Source organism: Vulpes lagopus, chromosome 7 (genome assembly GCF_018345385.1).
Source record: "Vulpes lagopus strain Blue_001 chromosome 7, ASM1834538v1, whole genome shotgun sequence".
Taxonomy (NCBI): Eukaryota; Metazoa; Chordata; class Mammalia; order Carnivora; family Canidae; genus Vulpes; species Vulpes lagopus.
The window spans coordinates 11,748,842-11,772,534 of record NC_054830.1 but is presented as its reverse complement, the minus strand read 5'-3'; the positions used below and the strand labels follow the sequence as shown (position 1 = coordinate 11,772,534).

Below are 23,693 nucleotides of genomic sequence, written 5' to 3'. Positions count from 1 at the left end.
AGGGTGTGATCCCGGAGTCCCAGGATCGAGTCCTGCATTGGGCTCTCCCTCTGCCTGTGTCTCTGCTTCTCTCTCTCTCTCTCTCTCTCAGGTCTCTCATGAATAAATAAATAAAATATTAAAAAAAAAATAAGCTCACACCAGCAGCTAAATGTTAATACTCAACATCAAGCAGATGTTTTTAATTGTACTTGGTGGCAAAAAAACATGGTTTGCATACCACATTAGTTTTTTAAAGGCTTTCATTTCTCTTTTTGATTCCCTACCCCACGTCCCCAAGATCAGATCTTGAGGCAGATAGCAGAACGATTCAGGTAGTGAAACTGCAGTCATCTTTTGACACTTTTCTTCTTTAGGTCACCTGCCAGCTGGTCAGCTGTCTTAAGATTACTTCCCCCAGATCACTTCTTCCTTTTCATTCCACGGCAAGCACCATCTGGGGTTAATGGAGACATCTCCCTAACTGGCCTTACTGCCCACTGGTCTGCTCCCACTCTTGTCCTCCTTGAAAATAGACTAAGTGAATTTTCCTAATGTGTTTCTTTGTTGATTAGTCTTTAACAGCTCTCCTCCTGACCAAAGTTTTAAGTTCAGGCTCTCTACTGTATGGACCCAGCTTACCTTCCAGCTTACCTACTTCTTTCCTTTATATATGCAGTCAGGCCTTGTGCTTTTCTGACTCAACAGGGACCATTTTCCCTGCTCCTGTCTCATCTAGTAAAATCCTAGTTATTCTTCACAGCCTGGCTCAGGCATGACTGGGTCTAACAAAGGATAGGGGCTTTTGAATTACTGAGGCAAAGTGCTCTCCTGAATATAGAGATCATATGAAGCTCCTCATATGAAGTCATTGTATAAAGCAAGGAACGTTTGTTAATAATCTTGGCACAGTTATCTTTCCCTCCCATCCCATTAACACTCATTGAACCAGAGTACCTTCCGCGTCCCCCCAAACACATTCTAAAGTTCACACAAATTATAGTTTATGTAAAAATTTATTTGACCAAAATGTAGAAAAAGTGATACTATTACATATGATACAGTTGCAAGAATCTAAATGAAAAGTGGGTTTTATTCAATTGCACAATTTGCTAGTGTACCTTTGGGTAGTGTGATGCTTAATAAATAGGAGTGAGGGGCAGAGGATTTGGATAAGCTAGAAGCAGGGTAATTTTGTCAGCATTGTAAACTTGAGTTGGCCCCCACACTGCTGGGGAATGTGGAATGTTTCAGCTCTGAGATGTTAATCAAGAAAGCAGAAATTACAACAAAGCCAAAATGTGCAGCCCTGCCTACAAAATACTCCATATCCAGTTTAATCAGGAGTTTCTTCTTGGTCTTTTATTAACTTGGTCCTGAAGAAGGAATTAAAGTCCTACATAAGTAAATCTTCAGTTTGCCATTCCTGAAGTTTAAAGGAGATGAAACTAGGCCAATTACTTTATCTCTACTTTGCTGTCAGAAAGGCCCCCTTCTGCCCAATATTTGTTAACAACTACTCAGTTATTGATGGCTAGTGGTCTTCCTGATAGGACTTCTCGAAATAAGACTGACTTCTACCACACTTATTCCTGCTGAATAGACGGTCTCAGATCAGAGCAGACAAGCATGGGTCATTATTGGAATAAGCTATCTGCTCCTCAGAGACCAACTTTAGAATGAGAGGAACATGTAGAAGAGCGTAACATCAAGGATCTATCCAGAAAACATCTGGGTAATTATTATGATTATTTCCCAAGTATTCTCATGCTGACTGCTCAGAGAATGTTTGTTCTGCATGGTGGAGTGTGGGAAAGAGCCAAGATGATTAGGTTAATCTTTCTATGGTTTATGAATTCCCACAAAGCCAGCCCCCTCCCCCTGGCTTTTCACCCCCACCCCCCATGGAAAATCCCTACCCATATTTTAATGTGATGGTCCCTGGATACCTGTCGTGTGACACAGTGGCCCAGAAGATTATATATTCCTTGGCCTTTAAATTGACCCTTGACTAGATACTGGAGTTGTTTTTGAAAGTGTAGGGTTGTCTATTCTCCCAGGAACCAAATGCCCTCAGTCTTAAGAGAGTATGCTCAATATGAAATACCCTGCCTACCTTATGAATAAATGCAACTTAAGGATAAAAATAGAGCTGAAAAAGCTGGTGCCGTTTGAAAAAAGGAAGGAATTTGATTTAACTGGTGCTCAAAGCTTCTCTGATACAAAATATTTGGTCATGTATTCGTAATTTGCTTGACATTTCCAGCAAAGCGAAGATTCAATAGCAAAAGAAACTTCTTACAAGAGAAGAGAAAGACACGGAGCTCTGGAGTTTCTGTTGGAACAAGACTCTTCTGTTTTGGTTATATACAGTTAAGTTCGTTTAGTGTCTGATCCAGTGTCTGATGTAAGCCCACATTCTCTTCCTTGGCCTGGGCAAGTTTTTCTGGTAAAGATTAAGAGTGGGGGGAAAATAAATTAATAAGCATCTTTGTTAAGGTAAAAAAAAGTTTCTAAACTCCACAAACTGTCAAAGTCAGAGCAGAGAAAGTACTTTACATTTTACTTACAGTAGTATACCATGGAATAATAGAGATCAAGCTTCAAAAATATGGGAGTCAGAGTTGTAAGATAAAATACACAGTCTTCAATTAAATTTGAATTTCAAGTAAACAAATAATTTGTTAGTACCAGTATATCCCAAATGTTGCGTGAAATATACTTATGCTAAAAAACTATTCATTGCCTATCTGAAATTCAAATTTAACTGGGTATCCTATGTTTCCATTTGTTAAATCTGGCAATCTAGAGTTAGAACACGTGCACTTAAACTCCAGCTGTGCTACTGGAATGCGCCATTTAACCTTGCTAAGTCTCAGTTTTCCCATCTGTCAAGGATAACAATAGCAATACAGGGCATGGGGATTAGCATAAGGAAAAACAATGAGCACTTCAGAACTGAAGAAGGGTTACACAAACATAAGACTTTAGTCCTAGATATGGGAAACTACATTCCCCCCCCCCTAGTGCCAGTTAGTTAGCCTTTGGTAGGAAATTATAATCCTGAACCTGATTTTCCTTTGGAGGTTTTGGGAGCGGCCATTTAAATTCCAGGCAAAACTGTGCTACTCTTATCTGTGTCCATAGCAATATATATAGTCAAGCCCTAGATAAATGCAGCATGCCTCAAAATCTAAGACTATAGGTGAGTTACTACGTGACTGAGCTGACAAATTTTTAAACACTGAAAAAGTAAGGTGCCCTGTAGAGCTATGCATGACAGTGATCATGACAGAACTGGTTTGCAATGAGTGATGGCTGATAACAGACTAGGCCAAGAATCATTAAAATACTGGAGGAAAGCAAAATGCCTCATAAACCGTGATAGGATCAGCTTGGAAATTTTCAGAAAGGAAAAATAAAATGACTGCAACGATGGCGGTCTTTCAACTAGAACTGCTGAACCTTTCATCTGATGCAGTTAAAAACATCACGTTGCTATGATTGGGGCGAATTCTGTCAGAGAAACATACAGCGAGTGCCGTGGGCCTGACTAACATGGATGGACAGTGCCCACTCCCTATGAGCCAGTTTCTCCACAATCTCACCTAACCCTCAGTAACTGAGCTACCGCTTTTGCAGAAAAGCTAAGCAGCTTGTTGAAGACCCTCAAATGGCAGGGCTGAGTTCAAACCCAGGTCTCCCCACTACAAATCCTGACCTCCCTTCACCTTGCCACTTGGCATTCCCTGGCAGCCACTCTGTATTAGGTATGAGATAAAAATGACTTTCTCTTAAAGTATCAATTGCCCTTGAGAAGTGTGACAGGCTCGTAGACTGTCAACGGGTAGTGGCTGATCTCCACAGCCCAAATCTCTGTAAATGAAGTTCCACTTAGGCACTTAGTTAAGCAGAATGACTGGATAAGCAGGGCTGCAGTTATTTCAAAGGGTGGAGGCTACATACATTTGGAAAAATCCCAGGAACAAATAAATAGAGTGAACAAACAACACCCACCCCTACATAGTCTAACCTTTCCACGAGCGTAAGGATGGCAGTGTGTGAGGGGAGTGGCTTATGGAAAAGCTCAGGGTGGATAACAGGAAACCAGGGAGCGGCTGGGGGTGAAAGGCTATACAGTTTAAGGGGAGATGGATTTTGGAGGGATGATTATGAAGAATTGGGACAGAGGTTCCCACCTGGATAAGAAATTCTAGGATGAGGGATAAGCTATAGTGACCAAAAAAACTGATGATCTAATTGGAGATGTTCATTCTACTCCCAGGTTCAAGGGGGAGTCTAGAAGACAAGCTGGGACATCAAGATGGCAGTGTTTCTGAGATAATTTATGGTGGTGTGGATGGTGTGGAAGTGGACAAAATATTTAAAATTTGGATTTTTGTGGAAAAATCTATGAGCTTTCGGTTACTATATGCATGGTCTCTTCGTGCCTATAGGCTAACTTTATGAGTTCTCACCAAACCAAAGCAAGGTTCCTGCTTCGAGTTAAATTAAGGATGAGAAGATAGATGTTAGCATCTGAGGCAACTTTGTTTGGAACTCGGGAATGAATCATCGCTTTCTGTCTGGCTTTCCAGCAGCTTCCACCCCCTTTCCCTGCTAATGGGATACACTTTCATTCCTTGGGTAGTTGTTTTCTAAGGGCAAGGGACAGAGGTGAGGCTCACTGGTGAACTTCCTGGCAGGACAGAGGGCTGGGTAGATGTTCCATGCACAGTGAAGACACAGGGAAACCTGGACACCACTCTCAAGAGTGTAACACAGAGAAAACAAATGCGAAAAGGAAGAAATAAGGAGACCAGAATGCCGCTGCCGCTTTATGAATCCGTAGGTCAAACCCCATTCAAGAGTAGCTTCTTTTTAGACGCGAGCCTGCCAGTTTTTGCAAGTTCTGCTGACTCTACCCAGCTGCTTAAGAGGCTGGATGAGTCTCCATTCAAAAACAATTTCTATTTAAGGAAAAACTGCCATTGGCATGCAGATATAGTTAGCTAGTGCATATTTGAGAGCTCATGCCAAATTGGCTCTTGTTTCCATACAGGCAGAAAAGAATCATGTGGGCACCATTTTCCTTTTGAAATGAGCTCTTCATTTGAACCACCCACTTTCTGTTGTAGCCATCGTCAAGGGCCTCACAGCTACGGTTCAAAAGCGGCAAGTGAAGAAAATGAAAATGAGGGCCTGGGCATGAGGAACGCCTGTCTTTATTTCAGTCACACAGTCACAGACACAGCAGAGGAAAGCTTGAAAGACCAAACCAGGAGGCAGGAAACAGGCTTCTAGAAGCCCACGGGAAGCGTAGGCATCACAGTGAGAAGGCCAACTTCGGTATTGCTAGGACAGAGGGTGGCACCCCAGCTCCCTCTTAGAGAGAGGTCATGTCGTTGAGAGCATGGTCCAGTTCCTCGCTGATAGCTTTGTACTTGAGCTTCTGAGCGTATAGCTCGTCTAGAGGGTGGAGGTCCCCAGGGAGAGAGTTCGGAAGAAGAGGTACAGGGAACAGAACGCGAGGGTCGGAATGGAGTGCCATAGATGAACAATGAGAGGAAGGAAAAAAAAAGTGAGAAAACAAAGCATGAACTAGAAGAAAGTCTCGTCCTATGTAAAACAAATGAAGCAGCCAAAGATCAATGGAGTGGTTTCTAAGTGGTTTGAGGCTCTGTGGGGGACTAGCCATAATGAGCCTTTAACAGAATGGGGCTCAAAATGGACACAGCTTCTACACCCCAGGTTATTTCTGACTTTCAGTGACGTCAGCCAGACCAAAGGTTATACTTTGGGGGGTATTTTCACTTAGACGGAAGCCTCACTTCCCAAACCAAACACTGGGACACGTGGTCTGAGGAAGAAGTTTGGCACCCTTTCTGGGTGGGACAGATAGTTTTAGGATGTTCTGTCTGAATCCCAAGATGCTAGAATTTCCCAGTTATTTTATGAAAAACACAGGACAGAATTCTCTCTCTCTCTTTTTTTTTAGTTGGAACTCTTCAAGAGATTCTGGGATATGTGGGCACCAGACTTGCAGACTGGAGTCTTTTTTTTCAGTCTACATTCTCTGTATTTCCATTTTCTCATATTGTGATAAGCTCTGAGCTCTCTGGGAGAGAGCTTCTGTAAAAATGTAAGGCATTTAAAAAATGCAAGGCGTCTTTCAGGAATGAGCAAATTGAAGGAAATTCTGAAGACTTTTAAAACAAAATCAGCCATATTTGGGTCTCTGTATTCACATGTGGCACCAATTAAGCAAAGAGATTTTTTTACTCATTGAAAAATGGAAACCCAGGTCTGAATTTGACTTGCGCTGTCCTGTTCCAGTGCTCCAGATTTCCAGAATGTGCTGTCACTCCGCACTTCACTTTCCCAGGATGAACAAAGCCCAGCTCAACCCCTCCCACCTATCAGCAGACTGTCACAAAGTGGGAGGCAGAACAAACATAATTAGGTAGTAGCTTCATACCTTCCAGGTCATCAATTGTCTTTTCCAGTTTTGCAACCGTTCTCTCTGCAAATTCAGCACGGGTCTCAGCCTAGAAGGAAGGAAAGGAGTCACTATGATTGCTTCAGGACTAGCCGCGAGACGAACTTGAACTAGCTGAGTATGATCATGCTCACCTCTTTCAGTTTGTCGGACAAAAGTTTGATTTCTTCTTCATATTTATCCTCCTTTTCAGAATACTGTGGGAGAAACCAAAACAGTACTTTAAAAAAAAAAAAAGTACCAAAAAAAAAAAAAAGTATAGAAGAATATAGGTTCTCTATTCCTTGGAGAAAAGCATGTGCTTGAAGCACTATGGACATGCCCAAGAAGCAAAGTGGAGGCAGCATCTTTTCAGGTAGAAAAAAAATGTGTACAAAACTCAAAAGAAAAAAAAAAAAAAAACTCAAGCGAATTTGTCGAGGAGCCCTCTGGGATGGGACTGAGCTGAAGGCCTGGGCTGGATAACTTGAGATGACATTGTGATGAAGTTGGAGCAGATGGCTGAATGGAAATACAAGCCACAGAGAGCCCTCCACAGCTGGCCTAATTGATGTTTCCAACCCCACTCCCCACCAGCTTTCCCAAACACGTTCTGTGCACTCTCCAGGCTCCCAGCCTTGGGCCCCCCAAGCCCCCAAGCATAGGATGTTCCTTTCCCTGTGACTACCTGTCAGAAATTATTATTGTCTTACAAGGTTCAATTCGGATTTAGTATCAGCTAATCTTTATAGCTGCTCACTATGTTGTTAGATATACTCGATCCCATTTTACAGATGAGTAAAGAGTCACAGGTTAAGTAGTGTTTGTTTAGGGTCACATGGCTATGAGGTGACCATACCACGACTGGAACCTGACTCTGGAATTTGAGCTCCTGGTCTTCATCATGCTTTATAGCTGTTTAAATGTCACCTCCTCATGACACATACCCCAACTTCCCAAGGTCCCTTTATTACTGGGGTCAGAGTCTACTCAACTACATTCTGAGGCCTTGAAGAGTAGAAGCTATATTACTACTGTAACATCTACCACCATGCCCAGGATAGCATTTAGCATGCACACATGAGCTACAACTGCTCATCAACTCTCCTGGTATCCCTGTTAATACTAATGACACAACTCTAAAACAAGACAGACATAGTCCCTGTCCCTAAGACTTACAACCTAGCAAAGAAGGCATGTAATTAATTATGACAAATGTGATCAACCATCATGATAGGAAAAGAAGTATGTGGGGCTATACAGCCGAGAAACCCCTAACCTAGATGTTCAGTGCAACTGAAGGGCAGTAGGAGGGCAGGAGACTGAGGAAGTGAGGACAGCGAATTCATAGGGCAGGCCATGGAAGAGTACGTACAGTGTTCCTCATATGGTTCTATCCTGTAATGACTGCTTTGGGTACGATTTCAACCTAAAGAGCCCAATTCCACCTCTCATATCTGCTGCTCAATCTTTTAGAGTGTATTTCTGAGGATCCAAGGGATTCATGAGAGTGAAGCTCTGTATACAATCCTGCTCAGATCTCCCTAAAAGAAGCCTGACCAGGTACGAATCCCATAGTCCATCTCCACCCTCACAGAAGGTGGAGATAAAAGATGGTGCAAAGACCCCACTGAAGGAAATCTAACCACCGGACAGTTCTTTCTATGGGGGAAAAACCTTGTTTCTGGGCACCAAAGCTACTGTTAGGAAATACAGGTTAGACCCCTGATACCCTGGCATACTCCCAAGCATCATGGGAGAAGAAAAAAGTCCAATGAATCACCAATGCCAAGCCAACCACCAACCTTTTCAGAGGCAGCCTCGAGTGACTTCAGATTGTTAGTGACATTCTTGAGTTCTTCTTCTAGGTCACCACATTTACTGTGCAAAGACAAAGAAGTTTTATGTCCCATCCTCCCTTGCAAGGCAATTCCCCTGAAAGCTTTCAAAAAGAGGAATCCACGCTGCCTAGGGCCCCCAGAAGGAATGCGGGGGGAAAAATGTTAATGGCTTTTTTCAGAGCTATAGTGCTGTGCACTTATCAAAACCCTATCATGCCTGGCAAAGGCGCAGCAGGCCGAGGAATATTTGGAAGGTTTGTAAAGCACTCCTGGGCTCTCGCCAAGGGTGAGGCAACAGGGACTTGTGAAATCTATGATTGATGAGGCTGACTCCGGAAGGTGTAAGAATGAAATGGAGTGCAGGAGGCTGAGAGACAGCAATCAGTTTGCACCCAACACTCCAGGAGGGAAGCTCTGAATGGATTTGCGAAACTAGATCCTCTCTCTCAGCACTGCAGGATGCTCCACTGGGCTGGATTCCTCACAGAAAGCCAAGGGGAGAGGCTTTTTGTTTGTTCAGAGCTTGCAGGACCCTGGTCAGCTTCTCACCTCCACACCCCCCAACCCCAGGAATGTGTCACAGGCAAACAATGACATCAAGAACAAGGCAGTGAAACGCTGACAAAGCGGCCTTCCATAGGTTAGTGTTCTCTTAAGAAGGCACAGCCTCCTGAGCTATTCTTTCTGGGAAAATGGGACTTCCAGGTTTCTCTGCTACTGCCTTTCTCACTTCTATTTCCCAATACCTTTGTGGGAAGAGTCAACACATAGGCAGCACTTCCCAGGGCAGCAAGAACAAAAAGACACTCTCTGTTAGCCAGGGAGGCCCGGAGGAGGGGCCGAGCTACGACTCCCAGCTGCCCATCCATGTGAGCAGAGGCCTTACAGAGTCAGTCAATATCCTACCTGACAAACTCCCTCCCACTGTGCCCTAGGAGCCCAGCTGGGTCCCTCTCTGTCCCGCTCTACCACTCACAGTTCAGACACCTCGGCACGCTCCTCCGCCCTCTCCAGCTCGCCTTCCAGGATGACCAATTTACGAGCCACCTGCAGACAGAAAGGATCAACTGAGACCCCCAACAGCCATGTCCACTAGGGTGCCCCCTGCCACCGCCCTCATAGACAGCAAGGCTTCATCCAGATCATCTGCGAAGATGTGGGCCCCAGAAGTGAGGCAGACGTGGGGGAAGCCGACTACCGAGGCCGGCAGGAAAGCCAACTGAGCTTCCGTGGTCTGAAGATCTCTGATTCCCAATTTGAGCCAAACCGTACTAAAACACCCGGTTGCGAGACAAAAAGTGATCTGATCAATTGGTTTCCCTACTAAGGAAGACAAGTGTCACACAATTCCCCGGGCCTTTCTGGCATTTGTGGAAGATAGTTTCCTAGCCAAGTGGCTATCTCTGGAAGAACAGATGTGGACACAGAAGGACAGCTGAACTGACCAAAAGCTTCCTTTGGCGGCCCCAGGGCTCTCCCTATCGCAGATCCATTTCCTCCCCACTTCCTGCTGCTGCCATCTGCCAGCCCCACTCACCTCCTCATACTTGCGGTCGGCCTCCTCAGCGATGTGCTTGGCCTCTTTGAGCTGCATCTCCTGAATCTCCATCTTCTCCTCATCTTTCATGGCCCGGTTTTCTATCACCTTCATTCCTCTGCAAGGAGCAAGCTTGTCATTACCTTCACACACAGGTTACCGTTTATCATACAGCTGCATACATCTGCTCATCCAAATACCCCCCTGACCAAGAACCATGCTCTAAAGAGTAAATTGAAAAGCAGTTCTCATTCACTTCCCCTTTGCCCTCAACTTCATGAATGCCCTATGAGGGGACACCATCCCCACTTTACGGAGGAAGAAACTGAGGCATAGGCCAAGTAAGTTGCTCAAGGTTGTGTAGCTAGTAAGTGGCAGAGCTGGGATTCCAACTCCAGTGATCTGGCTCCAGGGTCCATACTCCCATCCTATACAGCCTCTCACTGACTAGTAACAAGAGGTACTTATGTGCCAACAGTTACCACAATGTGATGAGAGGTCTGGGACAGCCTTGCTGTGGGAATGAGGATGAGTTCCACCGCACTGGGGGCAGAGGTGTGTTATGTGTCATGGAAGGCTTTCCAGAAGAGAATACAGGGAAGCAGAGGATGGTTTCAAAAACAAGAATGAATGGAAACCAGAAAGATGAAGGGAGTACAGTGGGAAGACCAGGTCAGAGGCAGATGCCCACAAAGGGAAGGGTGAGAAGGACCTGAACTGAAGTGGATACATCCAGTCTGGAAAGGACAGTGTCCTGGGGACAGCTGGGAATGTACCGCACAGCTTGGTGACTATGAACTGAGCTCACTGGCCTGCACTGCTTGGAGTGTTCTACTTAAGATCAGATACCTCCAAAGAGGCCAACCCAGGATAATGTTCTGACGTGTGTCACGTCCGCCCTGAGCGGAGGACCATACAGGTCTTGCTGTTCAATAAAGACTTCCATTTGGGCTGTCACTAGTGTTCCTAACTCACTGTCAGGACATCTTCACATCTGTGCTAAGCCTTAACCTCAGCATCCGAGCAAGCTTGGGAAACCTTTGCAGCACTGGAGAGATCAAAGTGACTTGCCCAATATGAAGTAAACAGCAGTGGAAAAGACCTGAATCTCAATCCTCTGGTTCCCAAGTATAGAATTCTTTCTACCATAACCAGCAGCCTCCTAACAAGGCTGTCACCAAAGGTCTCTGGTGATAGGAAACAGATAAGTGAGGGGCCCTCCCAGGCTCTCTGGGTTTGGTGAGGTCCTGGAAGTGAGACACCTGGCCAGCCTGGTCTGCCTATGAACATGGGCAGCAGCTAACCCAGGCCCCAGGCACAGCCATGAGCAACCTGTGACCAGATCCTTCATACTTTTTGGTGGCTGAAGCAGAGCCTCCACTGGGGTGTATGCCCTCCCTTGGCACAGGCCACTCCACTGCCTGGGAAGAAATTTCCTGCATGGGCAACTGGCAGAGTCAATCTCCAAGACTCCCCAGTTGGTTCTGAGTCTCCAGTTTATGGTTACAACAGCATAATCAAAAATTAATCCTTTGGAGGGGTTTATACCAGGAAGCCACAGTGGATGGGTGAAATGAGAATCCTGGTGTGATCGTGTGGTAGATACACAATGACCAGTGGCCCAGCCCACACCATCACCACACAAGGAACCCATTTACCACCACACAGAGACGGCTGCTTCTGTGAATTACACAATCTGCCCTCAGTCCTCCAGAGCCTGCACCAAGGAACGCAGAATTATCCTGCTCTGGAGGACGGAGTAACCTTTTGGAGGCCCAGATGTAGAGGGCATGCCACAGAGGTGAGGGACACTGTCAGTTCCAAGTACGTTAATGGTGCTGGTTTGCATGTGTTCTTGCCACACAGTTGTCACTGCCCAGCAATCTAAAGCCTGCCTGATGGGAGGGTGTTAACAATCCATCCATCCATATGGCCCATTTCAAGTTTTCACCTCCCTTCCCCCTCTCCCATTCCCCGGGGAACAACTTGGTATCCTGAGAACACCAGTGAGATGCACTGGCTCTCAGAAAACACACGAAATATCCCTCTGCAAACTGGTGGCCAGTGACAGTCATACTTGTAGGCTTACATCTACCCATTTTTAAATCTTCTCTGCCGGTTTTGAGTTTTCTTCATAATCACCCCAATGACAAACACTTCTACATGGCATGGCAGCCTACAAGGCACTGTCGTGCCTTCCTATGTATGTGCACACGAGCATGTCCATGTTGTCTCCTTCAGTTGCACCCCAGCTCTGGGAGGTGAGCCACACAGCACAACCCCCACTTCTGAGAAGCAAACGCTGATGCCGCCAGGTCTAAAGCGTCCTTACCTCTCGCTCTCATCTGCAGCCTTTTCTGCCTCTTCCAGCTTCTGCAGGGCTGTGGCCAGTCGCTCCTGAGCCCTGTCCAGCTCTTCCTCCACAAGCTGGATGCGTCGATTGAGAGCTGCTACATCCCCTTCGGCCTGGGGAGGTCAGAGGTGCAGCCGGGTTAAGAAGGAAAAGGCCAGCCCGGCAGCAGGGAGTCCCCAGCTCACATGGCACTCTTCCCTTGGTTAACAGGCTCCCTCCTACCCCCAAAGCCCACCCGGGAATGCAGGCAGTAAGGAATTCACACTCTCCTATGGAGAATGTGAATTTTCCATTATGATCTCCCCCCGAAAACATCCGGGAACATCCACCACTCAAGGACAAAGATGTGTATCTCAGTATAGGACAGGCAGTCAAGTCAACGCAGAAGAGTGACAAGTGTACCCCATGCTGTGAGAAGACAGCCCTGGCTGGCCTCTCTGGGATTCCCAGAGACTAAGGCCACCAGTGCCCCCTGGCTCACCCCGTCATATAAGGAGCTCCTCCACTCCCTGTCACCTCCATGATAAGAGGCATGCAAGAGCATGGAAGCCTCAGTTCAACATTGGCCATGCCACATGGGAGAGGCGGGTGACACCATCAGAACACCACCCTGAACTAGGTCTGGCCCAGAGATAAAGGGACAAAAAGATCTAAGTAAGGAAAGAGAACTCGGTTACAGGCACAGAAGGGATGTCGGAACAGTGCTACCGGCTTTTCAAGGTATTTTCACCTACGAGGAAGGTAATATGGCAGCATACATAAAAATAGGAACTCCAGACTCAAAGAGCCCTGGGTCAGAATCCCTTGTTTGGCCAATTTGTAGCCATGTGGCATTGGGCAGGTTGCTTCACTGCTCTGAGCCTCCCCGTCCCAACACCACAAATACCTGTCACTGAGGGTGTGGCACCGCACCTGGTGTGTGGGAAGTCCTATGATTTCACCTCATTTAATCCTCCAGTGTTTTACAACGGGGAAAGTGAGAGGTCCAACTACGTGCAGTCAGAACTGGTGAGAAACGGCCTCAGGAACCCCAGCCCACGGCTCTTCCCTGGCTGAACGTGTTTATACCCTGCGGAGTCCCGTGGGGGCTTCGAGGGCAGCCACCCGCAGCAAGAAATATTGAAGAGTTGGTGAAATTTGACTCAACCAAGAGGAAATGTGGGAAGCTACACTGGCTGCTTCATATCAAGGCAATCTCTGAAGTGGGGAAGGCCATAAAAATTAGTAGGAAACTGCTCCCTCCCCTAACCCCTTAAATTTATAAGCCAAAAAAAAAAAAAAAAGTGAAAGAATGAGGCCAGAGATGCTGAAAAACACAGAGAATCAGGAAACTTTCCTCAGCTCCAGATTCTTAGCAGCAGATGGAGGGCATACTCCCACAGGTGTTTCTGATTGCAACTTCCTATGAAACACCAATTTGGAGAATACATTAAAACCACCAATGAACTATTTTAAGAAATTCACCCACTCCTTCCAAGGAGTGGGTGCCTTTTATTCTTTTTAATAACCTGAATCTTAATTCCTCCAGCAATGGGGGCGGGTATTAATCTTTTTTCCCTCAATAGTTGTTAGTACTCCAAACACCAACACCACAACCTAATTCCAGAACATGTTCATCAACCCCTCCCCCCCAAAGAACCACCATCCCCATTAGCAAAATATTGATTTTTAAAATCATACAAACGTGCTTTATTCATGAGTTGTCTCTTAAAAATTAAAGTGAGACTTTCCTGATGTGGGGAGCTCTGAATCCTGAAAATCATGCATTTGGCACATTTTCAACTGTCCGGGCTTCAAAGAATGCTGATCCACACAACTATATATACATGCAGACATATATATGTATTTTTGAAAAACTGCTAGTCACTGCTAGTCATTTTGGGCTCCACCCCTTCCTGCAATCAAAGCTTCCACACTCTACAAAGGATTTCCCTTATAAGGTAAAAGAGGCTTGCTAGATACATGTGGCAAGGGAACAGGAAGATGTCGGTTAATCACACAAAAATCTAAACGAAACCAGCTGTTGGGAGGCAGACCCAGAAGTCTGCCACACGCCGGCTCTTGGCTTTCTCCGCAAGAGACTGAGAAACCTTTTATTTTTTGCCCTCCCCTCTGGGCTCAGTTCCTTTGCCCAAGAACTTTCTTCAGACTTCCCCGTCCTGATCAAGAGGAGCATGCTTTGAAAAGCAAACTTTTGAAGAAATCCACAACTTTCCAAAAACATCTTTCCTCCCAACTGGACGGTCCTACTCCTCAATCTTGGCTCGAGGCTGAGGGCCATTTTTAAGCAGAAGTAATTGTCCTCCAGCGAGATGACTTGGGATGAGATCAGAGGGAGGGTTCTGCTGGTTACTTGTGTGAAAGAGGCCAAACCAGCTACTGTTTGAGGTTTGCACCAGGTTTCTGAGGCCTCCTCACGCCAGAGCTACCCTGACGGGACGAAAGGCTTTCACTCAGGCCAACACTCAGGCCGTGTGGGGCTCTCCTCCAGACCTGTCAATACCGGGGGCACCTTTTCCACTTCTGGGGTCCGCACCTTTGAACCTTGAAACTCCAGCTTTCGGGGGCCCTGGGCTTCCACCCTCTCCCCCAACTTTCTTGCACACCTAGGTCTCCTTTTCCCAGCAAACTCTTATGCTATAATCATAAATGCTCAACTTCCATTTTGGAGCCTACCCCACGGGGTGATTCCTTCCCCGTCCTGCTCGCACAACGAAACCCCTCTGCAATGCTACCAGCCAGCCTGGTTTGTACCGATCACGCCCATTAGACTGAGCTCTTCCGAGGTGACAGGGAGGGCTGGAAAGACTGCCCAGGAACTGAACACCTACGATGTGCCCTTCCTCCCGGACCCCCCAGCCATCCTAGGGGGGCAGCATTAGGGTCACCGCTGCTTTACGGAAGGGGAGGCACGCTCCCAGGGGTTAAGGACAAGTGGTAGGAGGCGGATGGCGTTAGAATCCGGACGCCTCCCCAGCCTCGGGAGTTGCCACCATCGGTCCAGCCCCGAGGGGCAGTCGAGGAAGGAGGGAGGCGGAGAGAGCCCCATGATCTGTCAGGCCCCAGAGCGAGGATCTGGGGCACACCAAACCGTGTTGGGTCGAGGGCCCCCGAGCTAACATCCCTAAGATCTGCTGGAGAAAGGCGGGGTCCCGCGGCCGGTCGCTCGGCTGCCGGGACCAGGCGGGGAGGGAAAGGCCGGCGGCTCCGGGCTGAACTTCCGCCCCCCGCGGGGAGCAGACACGTCGCCGCCGCGCCCCGGGAACAGCTGGGAAAGTTCAGCTGGAGCCGGGAAGCCGCGTAAGGGGGAGAAAGTGCGACGCCCCCACCCCCACCCCAGTCCGGGCCGGCTCGTCCACCCCAGACAATGGAAGCTCAATGTTTCCACTCTCACTTCCCGCTCCAAGGTCCAGCCGCCGGTCGCCTCCACCCCCCGCCCGGACCCCGGCGCCAGCCCGGAGTCAGACGGCAGCGCGGCGCCCCCCACCCCTCCCCACTCCGGGATCCTGCGTCCTCCTCGGCCCCATCCCCCCATTACCCGCTCGGCCGGCCACGCCCGATCCGGATGCGGCGCCCCCTCCCCCGTGCCAGGCTCGGGAAGGAGGATGACTGCGGAGGAAGGGGGGTCTCAGCGGCCGGCCCGGGGAAGGGGGTGCAGGTCGGCGATCCGGGAGCTGCCAGGCCGGAGCGCTGATGGAGGGCGGGGGGGGCACCGGGTAGTGGCGGCCGAGCGCAGGGGGGAGCGCGGGAAGCGAGCGGCGCAGGGAGAAGGGGGGAAGCGCGCGCTGGGCCGGGGGTGCCGGGGCGCCGGGGTGCGGGGGGCGCCGGGGTGCGGGGGGCGCCGGGGGCGCCGGGGGTGCCCGGGCGCGGGCTCTCACTTTCTCGCGCCGCTCGCGCTCGCCGTCCAGCTCCCGCTGCAGGCCCTGCGCGCGGTCCTCCGCCTCGTCCGCCTGCTGCTGCAGGGCCTGGATCTTGCGTTTCACCGCCTCCAGGGAGTTGAGGCCGGCCATGGCGCGGAGGCGCGGAGGCGCGGAGGCGCGGAGGCGCACGCAGCGGGCGGCGGGCAGCGGCGGGCGCTCGGCTCGGCTCGGCTCGGCTCCGGCGAAAGCTGCACCAGCCGCGCCCCGGCCCCCGAGCCTTTGCCTGCGCGGGGGCCGCCCCCGCCCCTCCCCGCCCCCGGCCCGGCCGCCGTCGGGGCGATGAGGTCACCCGGCCCGGCCGCCGACGTCAGCACCGCTGGGGGAGGGCCTGACGTCGGCACCGCTGGCCACAGCTGCTGGAAAGTGCCCCTTTTCGGGACTTATTTGGAGAAAGCGCCGGGAGGCACCGCCTTCTCCTCCTCCTCCTCCTCTTCCTCCGGCGCTGCCCGCCCGCCCGCCTGCCCGGCCCGGCCCCGGGCTCCCGCCTGGCCCAGCCGCCGGTGCCCCCACTACTGCGCACGTACGTCGGAGGCCTTCTTCTCCGTCAGCTCCAGCTTCTCCTGCGCGTCCTTCAGGTTCTCGGAGTATTTGTCCAGCTCATCCTCCGTCCCCTTCAGCTTCTTCTGGAGGTGCGTCAGCTCCTCTTCCACCTGGGGACAGACGGGGGGACGTGTCAGCCCGGGGGCCACGCGCCCGAGGCGCAGGGCCGTCTCCCACGGTCACCAGGGCCCTCTGTCCGGGCCTCAGTTGCCTCAGCTGCAAAACGGGGATAGGGATACAGTGCCCCACTCCAGTGCTACCTGTTAGTATGGTTTTCGCCTCCTCCCCATCTCTTGGGACCAGCTGTGCTTATCTTTTCGGGAGTCCTGGATGCTCTTTCAGAATCGCTTACAGATTTTGCGAAATGAGTACCGGAAACACACTTCCCAGAACCACACATCGGATTTTGCATCCCAGTTTCAGGGATGCGGACTGCTGGTGGTCCTGAGGTAGGCAGCAGTAGGAGTCTCCTACGCTGGGCCTAGACCATCCTCCGAACCCCAGCCTGCCCCCCTCTAGTTCGGCCTCCTACATTGGCAGCCAGAGGAAATTTCTAATTGTATGTTTGCCCTCCCCCTGCCTACAACTGCCATGGCTCCCCGTTGTCCAGGAGAGGAATTCTCAGACTTTCTCACAAAATACCCTGAAGGGTTGGGACCCCTGGAGGGCTCAGTAAGTTAAGCCTCAGGTTCTTGATTTTGGCTCAGGTCATGCTCTCAGGATTGTGAACTCGGGGAGGTGAGATGGAGCCGCTAGTCCAGTTGGCACTGGGCATGGAGCCTGCTTAAGATTCTCCTTCTCCCTGTTCCTCTGCCCCTTGCCTTCACCCCCACCCGGTGATTTCTCTCCCTCCCTCTCTCTCTCTCTCTCTCTCTCTCTCTCTCTCTGTCTCTCAAGAAAAAACCAAAATACTCTGAAAGATTGAAGGACTCAGGCCCACCCCACTCCTGTACTTGGGGGCTTGGCTAGAAGAGGGATGCTCCTCAAAGACCACTTTCTTCCAAGGCTAAGGTTAAATCTTTAAAATTATTGCACATCTGGCTTGTGTTCATTTAATGCAAATGTCCCCCACATTCCTCAAAGTTTTGGTTCTTTGTTTATCCTGGGAGCCTTGTCCCTTTCTTGGCACCCCAGTTTGAAAAGTTCACGTCTATGGGATACAAACCACAGACCCTCCATCTCCATCACCCTCCACCACGCCAGTCACGAGTCCGCTCCAGAAGCCTTCTGTGTCACCTCTAGGCTGCACCTCCCTCCCTAACTCTGGTCCATGGTGGTCAGTCCAGCTCATAATTTGATCTGACTTATGTTTGACCCCCTCGTCCAGTCCATGCTCCCAGGGTGGGCCAGCAGCCGTCTCTGGGCCCTGCTTCATCGTCCTGCTTCCTCTTCCCAGCAGGAAGCCCAGAGAGGTGGAGTGACTCTCTAGGTCACACAGCACAGAATTTGAACCCACTTCTGGACAGGCCTTTATGCCAGGCCTGATTTCCTGCATCTCTTTCTGACTTCTTTTCTCTAACTTCCCGAAGAAAGTATGTTATAAAAGCTGATTTGGCTTCTAGGTCAAGCTCTGAATCTGATCTGGGTTACACACTCACCCCTGAGATGATATGTGAAATGTGCCAGATGCTTTATGTGTGTGTGCCCATGCAAATTCTCTCTCTCTCTCTCTCTCTTTTTTTTTTAAGATTTATTTTAGAGAGAGAGAGAGAGAGCACAAGTGAGAGGGGTAAAAGGAGAAGGAGAGAGAATCTCAAGCAGATTCCATGCTGAGAGTAGAGCCCAATGAGCTTGATCTCACAACTCTGAGAACACAACCTGAGCCAAAACCAAGAGTCAGACGCTTAACCAGCTGTGCCACCCAGGTGCCCCCGTGCAAATTCTCAAAAGGCCCCTGTCCCATCTTCAAGGCCACCAAATGTCCTACTGCTGAGTTAGGAAATGGGGAGGGGAGTGGAGGCTCAGAAGAGGAGGGTGACAGCAACTTAGGCCTATGTCAGTCTCCGCAGGGTCTGATCTTGACCTTCAGGCAATAAGCCCAGAAACCTGGCTCCAAATCCTAGCTGTATGACCTCTGTCCCCTTTTCTGGCCTCAGTCTTCTCATCTGCAAAATGGAAGCCTTGACATGGTGGTCTCTGAGAGCTTAGCACTGCTGTAAAACTTCTGGCTTGACTGAGAAAATGAGCCAGCATGACCCAGCATTCACCTGACTTCCTCCTGGAAGGATCTGTGGGGTGCAGCATTTACTAGGTGCCAGCTATGTGCCCAGCATAGCACTCTCTTAATGTGACAGAGTGAGAGCAAGTTCTGCAGCTTTGGGCTCATCCAGGTGGAAAGATGGTTGGGTTTTTCATGACATTTTTGAGCCGGGTTTGGATAACAAGGAGTGGGGACCGCGATAACGTGGGTAGGGGGCTATGAAGTGTTTAGAAAGTACCAGGCCCACTACATGTACTGTCTCACTGAAGCTGCATGTCACAGAAAGGTAAACTGAGTCCTAGCATGAGGAAGGGACTTGCCCTGGGCCATACAGATAGGGAACTTGAACTCTTGGCGGACTGATTCCAAAGCTGGTTCACTTGACTTCTAGGTGACGCATGCCTACTGCCCAGCACACCCTCTTCCACTCCCAGCGCCAATGTCTCCTCCCCTGGGAGGCCTGCCCTGCCGCCCTGGGCAGAGCCTCACCACCCCATTGGACCATCCCAGTCCCTGTCCTGCCCTCTGGTCCAGCCCTGACTGCTGAGGCAAGGGGCGTCCCTCCACATTTGGCTCCATCTCTCCCAGCTTGGGCCCCTCCAGAGTTGGGCAGAGCTCAGGTCACGCTGAGCCCCTGAGCCGAGCCCCAGCATCACTCAGCGTGGGGCTGGGCCGAGTGCTCACCAAGGCAGTCCAGAGGAAGTTTGCAGGATGAATCAATGACACACCCCAAACCCTTCAGTGGTTGGAGCCAGGTAGAAAAAAGTCAGTGAGACTGACACAAATCAGGTTCCTCTCCCTTGTCCGATTTCTAAGCACGAAGCGTGTGCTGGTGTATGGCACCTTGCGGGGAGGGTAGCCTTGCCCTGGCTCTGGAAGGTCTCTGACAAGTCACTTCCTTCTGTGGGCCTCAGTTTCCCTGCCGGTAAAATGGTTAAGAAGGTCACAGAATTCACACCTTAGTCCTTGTAAATGGAGCCCTAGGACAGGGCTGAGGCAGGATGTGGGGTCAAAGGCCAGTTGTGGCGGATGTCACTGCCCTGGGAGGGGAGCGAGCAGGAAACGGGGAGGGCTGGGCCTCCTGGTCCTGTTCCCACACTGGACAAACAGGACCTAGAATGGAGATTTTGCTGCGGGGTCCTCAAGGGGCAGGCTGACCCCAGGACCCACACCCCGCCCCCCTGAAGTATAAAGAACTCTAGGTAAATCAAGTCCGTCATTGCCTCCTGCCTCTTCCCAGGCAGGACAGGCCATCAGGCCCCTTAGGAATATGGCCTCTGCTTTGGGCTTCTGGAATCTTGGGTTCCACGCCTGGCCATCAGAAAGTAGCCTGTGCCCCCATTTCACAGATAAGAACACTGAAGGTTCAGAGAGGGGCAGCAATGTGTCCCGAGTCACAGTTAGAAGACCCAGCCTGGATGCGAGCACAAGTCCACCCCAGTGGGTGGCTTTGTGGAAAAACAAGAACAGAATGAAAACCCGGCTGGAGGCCACAGAACCTGTCCCTGCCTTTTGGCCATGCAGCTGGCTGAAGGCATTGAGAAACCTTCCATTTTGAATTTGTGTCTGCCTTGGGAGCTTATGCTGTGTCGGTCACTCACACCTTAGTGCACACTAGAGCCAGAAACTTGCTTTTCTCTGGAGCCCTAGCTAAACCTCTCATGGCAAGGGCTAAATGACCCATGGAAGCAAGCAGCTCAGGACTGGTGCGAGAAGGGTGTCTGTCAGGGAGGGGAACCAGGAGGGAGGAAGGGAGTACGGCAGGGAGTGCTGGGGTGGGGCTGGCCCTTGTGAATGTGTCACAGGCTCTTAGGGAAGCCCGGGATCACTGGGGGATGGGGGAGGCCCAAAGGGGAAGTAGGGCAGGGCAGGAAATAATCCTGCATTTACTGAGTGCTTACTCTGTGCCAGGCACCAGGACAAGTGCTCCACCTGCAGTCACCTCTAATCCTTCCGTGGCCCTAAGGGAAGCTCCATTGTCACTTTCCTGTCTCAAACGTGGGGCCACTGAGGCACAGACCAGCGAAGGCCTTTTGCTCCACGGTGCCCAGTGACCTAGTTGAACAGAGCCAGGCTGAGCTCAGAGCCTGCCCTTTTAACCTGCCAAGCTGGCCTGGCGTCTGGACTGGGCAGGGCTAGGCACATAGTGTCACTGTCCTGGGTGGCTCCTGGGACTTATCTGAGACCTTGATGCTCCTGAGGGCTGGGTAGTTGATGGTGGGGGAGTGGATGAGCCCTGTGGGGGGCAGGGTGCCCCGGAGAGAGCAGCACTCCCTGTCTCCTCTTACTGGCTGATCCACCACCCAGCCCCCGGCAGCTGACATCTGCTCTGCTCCAGGCCGTGGCCTTGGGACTGCCCAGCCCAGGCCTCTGTCCACTCGCTGCATTGGCTCCCTGGTGTACCCTATGGCCAGAGTCTTCTGGAAAGCTCGTCTCCAGAGCTCTAGGTCCACGGCCTCCGCCTGCCACTGGCACCCTCACCTTTCCCGTCTGGGCTCCCAGCAGGGACAGCACGGGCACCTGAGATGCACAGAGATGCATCGAGATCCTCAGGTTCACCCCTAAATCTCCAACCATCCCAGGCCCCAGATTCTCTCTCAGTTGCCCCAGCAGCTAGACACAGCTGGCCCCACCACACACCCACACTTGGCCGCCCTTCCTACACAGGCACACCTGGGACTGTCCTGACATGGGGACAAGGTGACGCACACTCACACATAGCTCCCCACTGCCCTCTTCACCACTGCACATGCCCATGCACGCGCACACACACACACACACACTCTGACAGCAATCACCCCAACAAGCACACACATGCCAATTCAAATACAGTCACCTCGACACACACATACTCCCTGATACACACACATTCCATTACCGTCATGTCAACTTTGGCACAGGCACACACACAGCCAGCCTCTGCCCGCTGTGTCAACTTTGGCGCACACACACGCACACACAAACCCATGGCGATACCACCACCAACGCCCTCACAGACTCACGAACACATCCAGACTCTTCTCATACCCACCTTCCAACAACCACACGCTCATGCGTCTTTCTGCACGTACTGATTGTCACAGATGCTTTTACTCCTCCACACTCTCTCCAGCCAAAACACACACACTCACACCCCACTTGTGCACACCCCACCTGTGCACACACGGAAGTGCCCAAACGCACAAATACACTCTCACACATGACATCAATCAACCACCCCTTCTAGTACACACCCCCACACACACACTCACACTCTTATCCCAACACACCTACATGCACACTCCAGCTTGCATACTCCTCCAGCATGCACAAACCCCCCTCCCTTGCTCGTGTGTGCATTCACTCTCACTTTGCTTGCCCCGGCCCTGCTGGGGTATCATCACCTCTCTCTCCCAGTTCAGGGACCCTGGGAAGACAATGGTCCCCTCACTCTTGGCCAGAGCATCACCGCCTGTCCCTGCCCTGACTCCAGGCACTGAGGATTCTGAGACTCCCACTTGGGGTCCCAGAGCCTGGCCTCTGGGACCAGGAGCAGCCCAGAGAGGGCACGGGGTAGCCAGACCCGGCCCAGCAGATGGCACCTCACCTGCTTGCACTTTTCCTCCGCAGCTTTCTTATCCGACTCCGCCTGCTCGGCCCGGTCGATGGCATTCTCCTTGTCCAGCTTCAGCATCTGCATCTTCTTCTTGATGGCCTCCATGGCTGGGCGGTGGGGCGCGGGCACAGAGGACTCTGCGGAGGGGGCTGCGCTGCGGGCCGGGGCGAGTGAGCAGCCGGGCGGGGGTGAGGCCCTTATAGGCTCCCGGGCGCACCGCCCCGCTGCCGGGCGAGTCCTGGAGGAGGCCCAAGCCCAGGCCGCCGGGCCAGCCGCCACTCGCTTGCTCAGGAGGACTTGGCCAGCTCACCCGCCGCCCCGCAGCCCTCGCCTTATTTGGGCCTAGGATTTTCTCAAAGGAAAAAAAAAAAGAAAAGAAAAAGCCCGACCCGTTTCCATTTTTAACCTGGTGACACAGGTCCCTTGTGGGCGTGCGGGCACAGCGCTGGCTCAGGAGGACCCTGGCAACCTATCGCCCGGCCTCAATTTGCCCACCTGTGCTGGGGAGCACAGAAGAGGGCTTGCATGTGGGTGCAGGGTAGGGGCGAGGTAGGGTGGGGAGGCACCTGTCCCCCCTTCTCTGCTCTGGTCCTGCCTCCAGGTGTTGGGAGTCAGAACTCCATTCCATCTCCCACTGCCCTGGGGGCTCCCTGGGTTATCCCCTTCTTTTTGGCAAGCCACTGACTCATCATCTTCTCCCCCGGTCTCCTTTCCAATGAGCGTCTCTGTGTTTCTCTCTGTCTCTGTGTCTCTCCACCCCATGTTTGTTCATTTCCCCGTCTCCCCATCTCTCATGGTCTTGTTCTCTCGGATTCTCTCTGTATCTCTTTGTCTTTGTCTCTCTATCCTTTCAGATTCTTCCCTTGTCCTTCTGTCTTCTTCTGTGTCTGTCTCTCTGTCATCAACCCTGCCCCTGTGGGCCAGCATCACCAGCGTGAGATTGACCTGCATCATGCCTTGGAAATTCTTGGAGGCCAAGGCCAGCCCAGACCAGGCCCTGATGCCCTCCTTAGATGGCACCACTCTCGCTTCCCCGCTCAGTGTCTGTCTGTGGCTCCCCAGCACCACTGGAACAGGAGGTGGCCTTAGCTCATCTTGTCACCCAGACTCCTACCCACTGCTCCCTCCCCATTACTGCTTCCCAAGCGGGGTTGTGGTTTCCCCACCTCCAGGCCTTTGTAGGTAGGAGTACCCTCCCACACCTCATTGCGCTTTTCCTCTGTCCTCCAACAATCTGCCTTCAGAAAGGC

General features: G+C 51.0%; 1 protein-coding gene across 4 annotated transcripts; it reads right to left on the bottom strand.

The window, feature by feature from the left end:
- Positions 1 to 976: 976 nt before the first annotated feature.
- On the bottom strand, positions 977 to 22,631 carry TPM4 (tropomyosin 4). Of its 4 annotated transcripts, none has more exons than XM_041762741.1 (9): positions 22,435 to 22,620; positions 16,633 to 16,758; positions 12,168 to 12,301; positions 9,836 to 9,953; positions 9,275 to 9,345; positions 8,263 to 8,338; positions 6,613 to 6,675; positions 6,458 to 6,527; positions 977 to 2,425 (listed from the first exon to the last, which is right to left on the bottom strand). In XM_041762741.1, the coding sequence occupies exons 1-9, from the start codon at positions 22,546 to 22,548 to the stop codon at positions 2,343 to 2,345; spliced, it is 855 nt and encodes a 284-aa protein (XP_041618675.1). In that variant the 5' UTR covers positions 22,549 to 22,620; the 3' UTR covers positions 977 to 2,342. The 4 variants fall into 4 exon arrangements, with proteins under 4 accessions (XP_041618675.1, XP_041618677.1, XP_041618676.1 ...); XM_041762742.1 differs by lacking the exon at positions 977 to 2,425 and adding an exon at positions 5,189 to 5,448 and having other exon boundaries at positions 22,435 to 22,631; XM_041762743.1 differs by lacking the exons at positions 16,633 to 16,758; positions 22,435 to 22,620 and adding an exon at positions 16,067 to 16,345.
- Between the last annotated feature and the right edge of the window lie 1,062 nt (positions 22,632 to 23,693).